Here is a 13,602-nt window from a genome sequence, read left to right as displayed (position 1 = left end):
CACCACCCCGACCGGCGAGGGAGATGGAAAACCGCCTAAAAACCATCCACACACTGGCCGGTTCACCGGACCTCGACACAAATCCGCCGGGTGGATTCGTGCCCGGGACCAGGCGCTCCTTCCCGCCCGGAAAACTCTATCATAGTAATGATCAACTTCATTGTTTTCATGTAAAGCTAAGAAGTTTACCATCAATTTTACTGTACTATACACCGACAATATTTTGAATAATATAATTTTGGTTATTGGGCTGCGTCGTTATAAATTAATGAAGCAACTAAAATGCCTAAGTTTCGATCGAATTGCTGTGGCGATGGCGTTTAACTGTTCAACTGGACCCAATACCCAAAATCATTTTATTCAAAAAGGCGCCGTCTTTGGAAGCCTACGAACTTACGTTATGTGGTGCAATGTTTCGCAACCATACAGCCAGCGCTGGCCTATTTCAAAATGTGATATAATCTAAGCTCGCCTGTCATCTGTCTTGTGTTGCAGCCGCTGCCAGATGTGTTCGCTGGCGTCCGTCTGGTTCTTCCTCCTGCCACCACCGACGAGGAGGCGCTGCTGCGCCGCTACTTCGTCGGGTATCCTTTTATTGCGACAAAATGTGAATGGTAATCGAGTTTGGTGGTCACGTCGTGTTAGTTACCAAATGACTATGGCTGTTAGTTACGGTGAGACGATTGCTTAGTTCTGACATCACAGAGTCCACATTTTTTTCCCTTACAGTACCTGTGTATCATACTTTACGATTTTCTCAGACCTAAAGTTTAACATCAATTACACAAGATTATATCTTGTATATAAATATTCTTGTTACTGCACCTATTGACAGAATTAAATTCATTCTATTGCCAGTATTTACTTCAACGAGAGCAAATATAAGGTAGAGAAGTTGAACTGACTTTAGCTAACGGATACACCACTCAACAATTCGACAACTACCATACTACAGTTTGTTTCAGAATTAAAGCAGCGCCCAAGTAAAGAAACACCAATAGCTGTGCCTAATTGTAAGCTTTTGACATTGTGCTAGAGCTGCACGATTATTAGGTGCTCGCTGTACGCTATGGTCAACATCCGTTCGTATCTTCACGCTGAAATAGCTGGTTCCTGTTGGAGAATGTGTATTACGAGGAGCATTCAATAAGTAATGCAATACATTTTTTCTGAAAGTAAGTTGTTTTTATTTTGTATTGTAATACACCGTAATATTCTCCACTCTTTTGGCTACAAAAACCTATTTGTCAGCACAATCTCCGATCAAAAAATGTTCAAATGTGTGTGAAATCTTATGGGACTTAACTGCTAAGGTCATCAGCCCATAAGCTTACACACTACTTAACCTAAATTATTCTAAGGACAAACACACACGCCCATGCCCGAGGGAGGACTCGAACCTCCGCTGGGACCAGCCTCACAGTCCATGACTGCAGCGCCTCAGACCGCTCGGCTAATCCCACGTGGCAATCTCCGATCAATGCGACCGTCTTACGTTACATGGTACCACTCTACTGGTCGATATCGGAGCCAGTTCAAAATGGTTCAAATGGCTCTGAGCACTATGGGACTTAACATCCGAGGTCATCAGTTCCCTAGAACTTAGAACTACTTAAACCTAACTAACCTAAGGACACCACACACATCCATGCCCGAGGCAGGATTTGAACCTGCGACCGTAGCGGTCTCGCGGTTCCAGACTGTAGCGCCTAGAACGGCACGGCCACTCCGGCCGGCTCGGAGCCAATATGTTGCATCATCCGAATGCTTCGTCTCGCGAAATACATCCTTCATTGAGCCAAACAGATGGAAGTCTGAAGGTGTGAGATTCGGGCTGTAAATTGGAAATTTGTGGTAAGGTCTTATGGAACCAAACTGCTGAGGTCCTCGGTCCTTAAACTTACGCACTACTTAATCTAACCTAAACTAACTTCTGCGAAGGACGACACACACACCCATGCCTGAGGGAGGACTCGAACTTCCGACGGGGGAAGCCGCGCATTCGTGCTGTAGGATGCAAGAGGAAGAACAGTCCAATGAAGTTATGTGAGTTCCTCTCGGGTGGTCAGACTTGTGTGAGGCCTTGAGTTGTTGACGCGTCCAGTTGTGCAGCGAGGTGTTTGATTGTGATCCGTCGATCACCTCAAACGAGAGTGTCTGCACGTTCCAACATTGCTAGAATCACAGCTGTGTGCGGGCGGCCGGCACGGGGGAGACCGAACAGGTTTGCGCGACTTTGTTGCGATGATGACAGATGCCTCGCTCAAAGGCTCATCGTGCTTTAGATCATTGCCAGTCTACGTATATATTCTGCAAGCGCCTATGAGTATCCGCAAAAAAAAAAAAAGAAAAAATAGAGAAAACCTCAATGACAGCTCTCTGCTTGGAACATACACTATGTGATCAAAAGTATCCGGGCACCCCCAAAAACATACGTTTATCTTATTGGATGTCACGTACTGCCAAGTACTCCATATCAGGGACCTCAGTAGTCATTAGACATTGTGAGAGAGCAGAATGGGGTGCTCCGTGGAACTCACGGACTTCGAACGAGGTCAGGTGATTGGGCGTCACTTATGTCATACGTCTGTACGCGAGATTTCCACACTCCTAAACATCCCTAGGTCCACTGTTTCCGATGTGATAGTGAAGTGGAAACGTGAAGGGACACGTACAGCACAAAAGCCTCATCTGTTGACAGACAGAGACCGCCGACAATTGAAGAGGGTCGTAATGTGTAATAGCAGACAACTATCCAGACCTTCACACAGTAATTCCAGTCTGCTTCAGGATCCACTGCAAGTACTATGACAGTTACGCGGGGGGTGAGAAACTTGGATTTGACGGTCGAGCGGCTGCTCAAAAAAAAAAAAAAAAAAAAATGGTTCAAATGGCTATGAGCACTATGGGACTTAACATCTGAGGTCATCAGTCCCCTAGAACTTAGAACTGCTTAAACCTAACTAACCTAAGGACATCACACACATCCATGCCCGAGGCAGGATTCGAACCTGCGACCGTAGTGGTCGCGCGGTTCCAGACTGAAGCGCCTGGAACCGCTCGGCTACAACGGCTGCTCATAAGCCACATATCACGCCGGTAAATGCCAAACGACGCCTCGCTCGGTGTAAGGAGCGTAAACATTGTACGACTGAACAGTGGAAAAAGGTTGTATGGAGTGACGATTCACGGTATACACGGTATACTGGGACACTCAGATGTTTAGGACGGGTGGTAGGGACAGAGCATCGAGTGACATTATACTGAGTGCACTATCCGAAAATTACCTCGAGCAATTAAACAGAGAACCGACTCGTGGAGATAACATCTTGGACCTACTGATAACAAACAGACCCGAACTTTTCGACTCTGTAAGTGCAGAACAGGGAATCAGTGATCATAAGGCCGTTGCAGCATCCCTGAATATGGAAGTTAATAGGAATATAAAAAAATGGAGGAAGGTTTATCTGTTTAGCAAGAGTAATAGAAGGCAGATTTCAGACTACCTAACAGATCAAAACGAAAATTTCTGTTCCGACACTGACAATGTTGAGTGTTTATGGAAAAAGTTCAAGGCAATCGTAAAATGCGTTTTAGACAGGTACGTGCCGAGTAAAACTGTGAGGGACGGGAAAAACCCACCGTGGTACAACAACGAAGTTAGGAAACTACTGCGAAAGCAAAGAGAGCTTCTCTCCAAGTTTAAACGCAGCCAAAACCTCTCAGACAAACAGAAGCTAAGCGATGACAAAGTTAGCGTAAGGAGGGCTATGCGAGAAGCGTTCAGTGAATTCGAAAGTAAAATTCTATGTACCTACTTGACAGAAAATCCTAGGAAGTTCTGGTCTTACGTTAAATCAGTAAGTGGCTCGAAACAGCATATCCAGACACTCCGGGATGATGATGGCATTGAAACAGAGGATGACGCGCGTAAAGCTGAAATACTAAACACCTTTTTCCAAAGCTGTTTCACAGAGGAAGACCGCACTGCAGTTCCTTCTCTAAATCCTCGCACAAACGAAAAAATGGCAGACATCGAAATAAGTGTCCAAGGAATAGAAAAGCAACTGGAATCACTCAACAGAGGAAAGTCCACTGGACCTGACGGGATACCAATTCGATTCTACACAGAGTACGCGAAAGAACTTGCCCCCCTTCTAACAGCCGTGTACCGCAAGTCTCTAGAGGAACGGAGGGTTCCAAATGATTGGAAAAGAGCACAGGTAGTCCCAGTCTTCAAGAAGGGTCGTCGAGCAGATGCGCAAAACTATAGACCTATATCTCTGACGTCGATCTGTTGTAGAATTTTAGAACATGTTTTTTGCTCGAGTATCATGTCGTTTTTGGAAACCCAGAATCTACTATGTAGGAATCAACATGGATTCCGGAAACAGCGATCGTGTGAGACCCAACTCGCGTTATTTGTTCATGAGACCCAGAAAATATTAGATACAGGCTCCCAGGTAGATGCTATTTTTCTTGACTTCCGGAAGGCGTTCGATACAGTTCCGCACTGTCGCCTGATAAACAAAGTAAGAGCCTACGGAATATCAGACCAGCTGTGTGGCTGGATTGAAGAGTTTTTAGCAAACAGAACACAGCATGTTGTTATCAATGGAGAGAAGTCTACAGACGTTAAAGTAACCTCCGGCGTGCCACAGGGGAGTGTTATGGGACCATTGCTTTTCACAATATATGTAAATGACCTAGTAGATAGTGTCGGTAGTTCCATGCGGCTTTTCGCGGATGATGCTGTAGTATACAGAGAAGTTGCAGCATTAGAAAATTGTAGCGAAATGCAGGAAGATCTGCAGCGGATAGGCACTTGGTGCAGGGAGTGGCAACTGTCCCTTAACATAGACAAATGTAATGTATTGCGAATACATAGAAAGAAGGAGCCTTTATTGTATGATTATATGATAGCGGAACAAACACTGGTAGCAGTTACTTCTGTAAAATATCTGGGAGTATGCTTGCGGAACGATTTGAAGTGGAATGATCATATAAAATTAATTGTTGGTAAGGCGAGTACCAGGTTGAGATTCATTGGGAGAGTGCTTAGAAAATGTAGTCCATCAACAAAGGAGGTGGCTTACAAAACACTCGTCCGACCTATACTTGAGTATTGCTCATCAGTGTGGGATCCGTACCAGATCGGGTTGACGGAGGAGATAGAGAAGATCCAAAGAAGAGCGGCGCGTTTCATCACAGGGTTATTTGGTAACCGTGATAGCGTTACGGAGATGTTTAATAAACTCAAGTGGCAGACTCTGCAAGAGAGGCGCTCTGCATCGCGGTGTAGCTTCCTCTCCAGGTTTCGAGAGGGTGCGTTTCTGGATGAGGTATCGAATATATTGCTTCCCCCTACTTATACCTCCCGAGGAGATCACGAATGTAAAATTAGAGAGATTAGAGCGCGCACGGAGGCTTTCAGACAGTCGTTCTTCCCGCGAACCATACGCCACAAACCGTTGGGTGGCTTGCGGAGTATAAATGTAGATGTAGATGTAGACAAAGTGGCGATCTGACGGCAGGGTGTGGGTAGGGCGAAATTCCCGGTGAACCTCAACTGTCAGTGCCATCAGTAAAATTCGGAGGCGGTGGTGTTATGGTGTGATCGTGTTTTTCATGGATGGGGCTTACACCCCTTGTTGTTTTGCGTGGCACTATCACAGCACAGGCCTACATTGATGTCGTAAGCACGTTCTTGCTTCCCACTTTTGAAGAGCAATTCGGGGATGCCGATTGCATCTTTCAACACGGCCGAGCATTTGTTCGTAATGCACGGCCTGTGGCGGAGCGGTTACACGATAACGACATCCTTGTAATGGACTGGCCTGCACAGAGTTCTCACCTGAATCCTATAGAACACCTTTAGGATCTTGTGAAATGCCGGCTTTGTGCCAGGCCTTACCGACCGACATCGATACTTCCCAGTGCAGCACTCCGTGAATAATGGGTTGCAATTCCCCAAGAATCCTTCCAGCACCTGATTGAACGTATGTTTGCGAGAGTGGAAGCTGTCTTCAAGGCTAAGGGTGGGCCAAGACCATATTGAATTCCGGCCATTGAAGGGCGCTACGAACTTGTAAGTCATTTTCTGCCAGGTGTCCGGACACTTTTGATCACATAGCGTACCTCTGCTACATACGCCGTTTTGAAGGCTACTTATAGCGCCGCCACCAGTCGGAAATTCTTAAAACTATAGGGGCTGAAGCGGGAATATTTCACAATGTTCCACATCAAATGCCAATTTTTTTTCTACCGAAACTGGGAGAGAAAAGAGTGTTGCATTACTTATTGAGCATCCTTCGTAGTTCTGTCGTTACGCAGGGTATAAAGAGAACGCTGGTAATAAGTTTAGAACAGGCTATGGGACGCCGAATCGAGCAAAATGTATCAACTAACCACAGGTCCGAAATGCATCTTTGTGCAGCTGCGAGCATAAAGCTGCTGCCTATCACCCAACCGCACAAAGAAGTGTCCACACTTAACCTAATGTACCCAGCTATTACCTGTTAGGCTCAAGAGGGCGGTTATTAGTTAAAGTGGATCAAATAAATTGTTGAACCTGAATAGTTAATGCCAGGTGAAATTTAAAATCATATCTGTGGATAAGATTTTTTCTGTGATGTTTACTGAGTAAATAAAGCGCAGCTATTAAATCAACTACTCTTAGAATTGTTTGACTGCCATAAGCTATTGTAGACTATCATAAGTAAGCGCAGACTACTGTAGTTTTCATAGTAGCTTTGATCAGTAAAGGTCATACCCAGATTACCTGTGTGTTAGGTATGTTGCATACCTGTCTGGCGTTACTCCATCACTATCACTTGCATACAATTAGTGTTTTTCCCCAAAAGACCGGAAGCGGTGAGCAATGTAGAAAATTTGCGAGGATTTATAAATGGCTGGGTAACGTATGGAACAATTTTGTTCTGCATACTTATCCTACTGTCTGTTACTTACAAATGAACAGTATTTACAGCAGAATTGAAATTGTGATTGTTTAATTCAGGTTTCATTTGAAAATGGTTTAGTTGTAACGTGGAACAGAGGGATGTTGTAGTAAAAATGAAGACAACAATAGAAATTTATCATACAGTACCAGAATACACAATTTCCTCAACAAAAAGGTATAATACAAGTACAAAAAAATAAAAATTTTCAAACATAGCTTCAGTACTACAACGAACTTACATAAAACATGTTTCTCTTATTCATAAATAACTTTCGTATTTATCAGTAACAATAAGAAAATTTTGCCTTTGAATGTGTTCTATTGAGTACAAAGTAACAACAATAATTACACATATTTTTTATGTTTGTGTATGTAAACTCTAGCTGCATCAAAAGTAATTGCTTTGATTACATAAAAATCCAGAAGTTAAGCGATAACCTTACTGTAAGGATATAAACTACACAGTGAACTAATACTTAATATTGTGCGGTAAGGACATAAAATAGACAATGGACTAATACTGAATGATGTGTGGTAACAAACAACAATTAAGAGATGATGTTAGCTCCCAGTTTCTCTCTTACACACTCATTTATGTTTCTTTCCCTACGAATGCTATCAATGCTACCAGTGATCCTACCATTTTATTAGTCATTTATGTATGGTACCAAAACTACCAAACCTTAGTATTGGTAGAAGACAACTCTAGCTACACTACAAGAACAGCAATTCAATTAATTTTTTAAGGCAATAAAATACACTACAGAAACAGTACTGCACTGAAGTTGTCGACGTGCGGGGGTGTACTGTAAACTCCACTGTTTTTAATTGTGAAATGTGTAGGCCAGTTCTTTTTAATTTTTACTAATGTACGGAAAGTTTCACTGAACGTCATAACAAACATACAATATCAGTAACTGTATACTAAGATGCTCATGAAAAGTAAAACAGAAATTACATTTTCGTTCCTCTTTGTTTACTTAAGTATTCTTCTTCTTCCTACCCACATCCCACATCTTCATGGGATGGCATGTTAATCTGTATGTGGCAATGTTAGCAGCAGGTGACTGGATTCATTTCCTGTCGCCACCCACTTCCCTCCAAGACAGAGTTGTGTACTGCCATCCGTCTACAACTAGTGTTAGTCCATGTGAAAGTGTGAGAGAGTTTTTGAAATGTTTGCGAATTATGTAAATAATGCGGGACGAGGGTACCAGCCCAGCAGTCACATTGAGGGAAGTGGGAAACCGCCAAAACATCCCATCCAGACTGGCCTGGCACACGGGCCCTCGCCATTAATTCGCCCGGCAGTTTTGTTCCGAGGCCGTCGCGCTACTTCGAATATGGGCATATGGGCGGATTCTTTTGTTTTCTTAAATATCTATTCCTGCGGTAAATGTTTGACATTTCTAGCATCGCAACAAACTTGACATCCTAAAGTCGCGTTTATTACAGCTAATTTGTATTGATTTCTGGTAAAATTGGCAGTAGTTCCACAATGGCGCGTTTCCTACCTTCGGCTCTTTGGGAAACTTTGCTCGAATCGGTGTACCTAGTGATGACGGTTATCGCTGAAGCAACTGGTCGTCGGTTATATCAATTTTTTCGTTAATTTAACCTCATTGTTAAACCGCTCAAAATAACTGATTTTCGGTTTTTTGTTCCTGATATTTCCTGTACATAGAAATCGAACAAAAAATGAAAAATTTCTACTCTCTCAGTTTCGAGATACATAGAATCAAACTATTAAATTAAGCAGCAAATAAAACTTAGCCCGTCCACTGCTTGCTGCCATTCTCGACAAGTAGTAAGTGGTTAAATATTATTAAAAAATTATCATTATTCTCGTATTGATTCTAATTTTCTAAAACTGTGCTCTAAAATCATATTGTAATTTGGGATCATACCACTGTTTCTGCAGTACGAAGTCAGTCGTAAAAGGTGAACATTGTGGTTGAAGTGCTCTGTTTTTCGTGCTAATTTGTCCGTTTTCAAGTGATACAAGCGGATAATAGCATATTACGTAGACACAGGTGGCAGATCAGCTACGTTGTATTTTTATTGGGTGCCATGAATAAAATGTTGCTGAGTCTTTTATTACTGTTACCACAATTTCCTTCCTCTTTTATTGTTTCATTTTACTGGAAGAAAGAGCGTCAATTTTTTAAAGCAAACAAAGAATTGTACTTCATTGCTACGTCACTTGCTAAAAATATTTCCAGGTTAGGGTTGGTACCATTTTACAATATATTTGATGTCCAGCGACTACAGCGAGAAACTGCCGTGTAGACCAGGTGGGGGCAAGTCATACATTGCACGTACACGCGTACCTTACGCCACGACACACGGCAACAGGGACGTTATTGCCTCAGTGGTCCTGCACCAATTCTTACGCCTGTGTCTGTTGCTCGTTTCTCTCGGCGTTGTTATTAAAATATCACTGGTCACTTTCCACATTATTTTAACGCAATATTTTAAAGCAATGCACTTTTCACGAGTAAAAATTACTCAGTTTATAAAAAATGTTTATTTAAAAATGAAAAATTTTAGCGCTACTGCTATGGCAAACTGATATCTCATTTTTATTCAGTTATTACTAAAAATTAAAATAAAACCTGTTATAACCGAGACCGAATAAATACCGAAAAATAACGGTTATTCAGAACTGAAATACTGGTATCAGTTGGTTGTAACAGATGGGTTGTCCCATCCCTAGCGGCCTATACCGCCCTCTGACTTCGTTATGAGGTTTCTTTCTGCAATCTCTGTATCAAAACTAGCTGTATCCGGCGAACTTCGTTCCGCTTCTGAAAATCTTTATATGTTATAGCTGACCCGGCAAACGTTTTGCCATATCAATTATGAGAATAATGTATACGTATAACACAATGCATAAGTGTAACACGATAGCCGTTGTTGGCGGGAGCCAGTGACACAAACAATAATAATGGCCGAAAACTTTGTAGGGAGTGAGAAAAGGCTTAGGGGGAAGTCAGTCAGTATTGGCCACAATTAGTTCAAACGTTTCTACGGTAAATCGCGCGGATTTAACAATTGCAGCCGATACACGGCTCGTCCTTGAGCATGCAAACATAGCGGCAATTTCGTGTCGAAACGTGTTCGCCAGCATTATGAATAAGGCCAAGCGCACAAGCATCGATTTTTATCGTACGTAAAAATATTGTTCGATTAAATTCTTTTAGAGGAACAAAGGAGAGCAGAGGAACTTCTTTGTTCCACTAAAAGAAATTGGTCGTACGATGTATTTCCTTACGATAAAAATCGATGCGTGTGCGCTAGGCCTAAATGTCGGTTTGGCGTAAGGCGCGTGCTACCTAGTTAAACTTCTCGGTCTAGTTACGTCGATTCAAAGAGGGATATTCGAGTCATTGCTTTTGGTACGTTTTCTTCAATTACCTAACTATAGAATAGTGAAAGACTATCACCGGTAGACACCTGACGGGGATAACTGATCAAATGATAATTGATCAGTTGTCGCCCTGGGTTGAAAACAATTACATTATTAAAATCTCTATTAAAAAATACGGGTTGGTTGTAGAAGGGTGAAAATTGAGTGTTGTGTGTATTTATAATGCCACATCATAAAAAAGAATTTAAAAGTTCAGTATAAAAAATAATAAAAATTTTTTGGGGTATGAAAAATAGATTACGACCGATTCTACGACCTATCGAATATACATATAAAATTTCATCAGAATCGATCGAGACGTTTCGGAGGAGTATGGCAACTAACACTGCTACACGAGAATTTTATATATAAGGCTTAGCACCCACACATGGAGTATTGCAAAATACATTTGTTGCAAGATAAATTCCGCTCTTAGAGACTGCAGTTAATTACCTTTTTACTGTCTTCATAGTTCGTGAATTGCTCAGCACGCTGTTTCCTGTCCTCTGTAGAGGCTTCCCCTGCCGGAGGCGCCTTCCATTGAATATTCTGCACCAGTTCCTTTGTTCGTTTACCGCGAAATCCAGCCGTGAGACGCAGTGCAGCTTAATTGGAAGGTTTCCTTTTCTTAAATAAATTGTCTGTGCCGTAAATCGGGAGCGAATTTGAAGCTATGAGCCCCGCGTGGCCGTTTCTCTTCCGCGGACCACTCGCTTGGCCCAGCTGCATGATTAACGCTGCAGATCTTCTTCTCAGTCCTGGAGGGGCTGTCGCGGTGGCATCCGGACGCTGCAGTAAAATGATATCATTCCAGGAGTAATATCTTCCAGCGTCTTTTGTGGAAGTATCTCCAGTGTTAACAACGGCATTTGAAGAACCGCACGTCCAGCAGTTTCATTTTGAGCGTTGGTTTCAGTTTTAACGGTCCCAAATGTTACATTTACTTTTCTACTTCCACTACTAGTTATGCGATTACATATACGAACAAGACACCCCTTCCTCAGATCTCATCCTACTCGACTTTCGCTTCATCCCTGGTTTCACCAAAATTCTTGAAACTATCCTCACCCAGCAATTACATCAACACATAGCAACACATTCACCTATTCCCACCAACCAATGCGTTCTCCTTTTTAACGACTTATTCCTTCTTTCCAAATTATCACCCATCAACTAAGTAAACTATATTCAAAAATGGTTCAAATGGCTCTGAGCACTATGGGACTCAACTTCTGAGATCATTAGTCCCCTAGAACTTAGAACTAGTTAAACCTAACTAAGGACATCACACACATCCATGCCCGAGGCAGGATTGGAACCTGCGACCGTAGCGGTCTCGGGGTTCCAGACTGCAGCGCCTAGGACCGCACGGCCACCACTGCCGGCAAACTATATTCCACGCTTTTTGTTTCTCTACATATCGAAAAAGCCTTTGACAAGGTGTGACATTCTGGTGTAATCTTAAAATGACAAACTCAACTTGAAGAATTTGAAAATAAAATTTATACACAATCAGATGCCGTAGCTATGGGAAATTGTATCACAGGCACCATAGGAGACATGTTTGTTAGTATGTTGGAAGAGAAATTCTTTGATTCAAACTGGCCAGTTCTAAACAAAATTATCTGTTACCATATGTTGATGACACACTGCTACTAGTAGATGGAGATGAGCAAGACAAACAAATGATCCGTCAGCAACTAAACAACTTGAAGCCTAACACAAAATTTACAAGGTTACATAACAAAACAAATCGATAAACTTCTTAAACCTGAAAATGAGCAACAACAACAGCCACTACCAATAGGAAATGTATAGAAGAGCTACAGTGACAATATCATAAACAAAAAATTTTCCCACCCAAATCCGCATAAATACGTGTGTTTCAAACCAGTGAGTAACAGAATTTTAAATTTACCTCGTGTTAATAATGCGATACAAAATTAAATAAAAACGCTGCAGTTACATAGCGCAACAAAATGACTTCAGCCCCAAAATAGTGCTAAAATTATATGAACTGTAGAGTTTTCACAAAACGAAAGATAGATGCCATACGTAAATAAATAACATAAAGAAGGGAAGAAAAAAATCTACTTACTCATGTTACAGCGTCATACATAAGCCAAATATCGGAAAAGATGAACAATTTGTGTAAGAAAACAAAAATAACATTTAGTAGGAATAACAACTTGAAGACAAAAATATGAGCAACAAAAAACAATATCTCTACTTTTTCAAATCCAGTCGTCTAGGAACTTACTCGTGACGACTGCAATAAATTTTATATAGGGATTTAAAGAATGTACATGAAATCGCAAAAAAATCAGTCTACATTTTACTTGCATTTAAAAAATGCCGTAAAAATTTTACACGAAGTACATAACGGACACTCAGTGAACATTTTGGAAATTTACATTCCTTCACAAAAATACCTACAAGACATCCTCAAGGAAGAGAAAGATTTTAAACATAAAAAATACCACGAAAATTGTACTGGCGTTATTAAAGAAAAACGGTAAATTATCGCGATAAACACAAAACCATAGAACACTTAAGATATAAGTAAAAACAAACCACAAAAATATTATCTCTGAAAAAATAAACGTAATCCGTGAATTTCTGCGAAATGGAAATTCCATTGTAAACAAGTCGAAGTTGTCAGAAAAGTTGTCAAAAATATTTTTATAAGATTACACAAATACAAAGTAAACATATAAATAACAAGATTGCAGTATAAAAAAATGATAACAGACATTTACGCTCCCAGGACCACGACATACCACCTAAGACGTAAGCGTAAGATGCCATGTGTTGACATTAACATAGACGTAAGAAACAACATTATATCTGTTACACCATCTTCGCAGGTACACTTGATACTGGCAAATCGCCGAAACGAGTTCGACGTGTAACTTTTATCACTGCGAATAAATAAATAAACAGTATAGCAAAAAGCCTGTAATTAAAATAATATGTCTTAATAACTCAATAAAATACTTGGGACTAATCCTTGATGGAAAACTAATCTGAAATGCACACTTCCTGACCAGCCACCACATAACGCGTAAGCGACTTAAACTACTTACAAGCCTTTTTTGGGACCTACATCCTTTTACCTTCATCAGCATCCATAAATTGTTCATTCTCTCCATACAAACATATTCTAATGTCACCTGGATCTCTGCCCCATCCCGTTCCTCTGCAAAGTTTATAGATCTTTTAAAATAGTAGA

At 41.3% G+C, this 13,602-nt stretch overlaps 1 protein-coding gene across 4 annotated transcripts in view; it reads left to right on the top strand.

Annotated features, from left to right (window-relative positions):
• The window catches only part of LOC126251488 (DNA ligase 3), a 605,411-nt gene that overhangs the window by 531,184 nt on the left and 60,625 nt on the right, over window positions 1-13,602 (top strand). For all 4 annotated transcript variants that reach the window (XM_049951944.1, XM_049951947.1, XM_049951945.1 and 1 more), the window contains one exon: window positions 496-584. In XM_049951944.1, coding sequence (XP_049807901.1) covers window positions 496-584 — 89 coding nt within the window. The remainder of the gene's footprint in view (window positions 1-495; window positions 585-13,602) is intronic.

The sequence above is a fragment of the Schistocerca nitens genome, chromosome 4 (genome assembly GCF_023898315.1).
Source record: "Schistocerca nitens isolate TAMUIC-IGC-003100 chromosome 4, iqSchNite1.1, whole genome shotgun sequence".
NCBI lineage: Eukaryota > Metazoa > Arthropoda > Insecta > Orthoptera > Acrididae > Schistocerca > Schistocerca nitens.
This window is presented reverse-complemented; position numbering and strand designations above follow the sequence as displayed.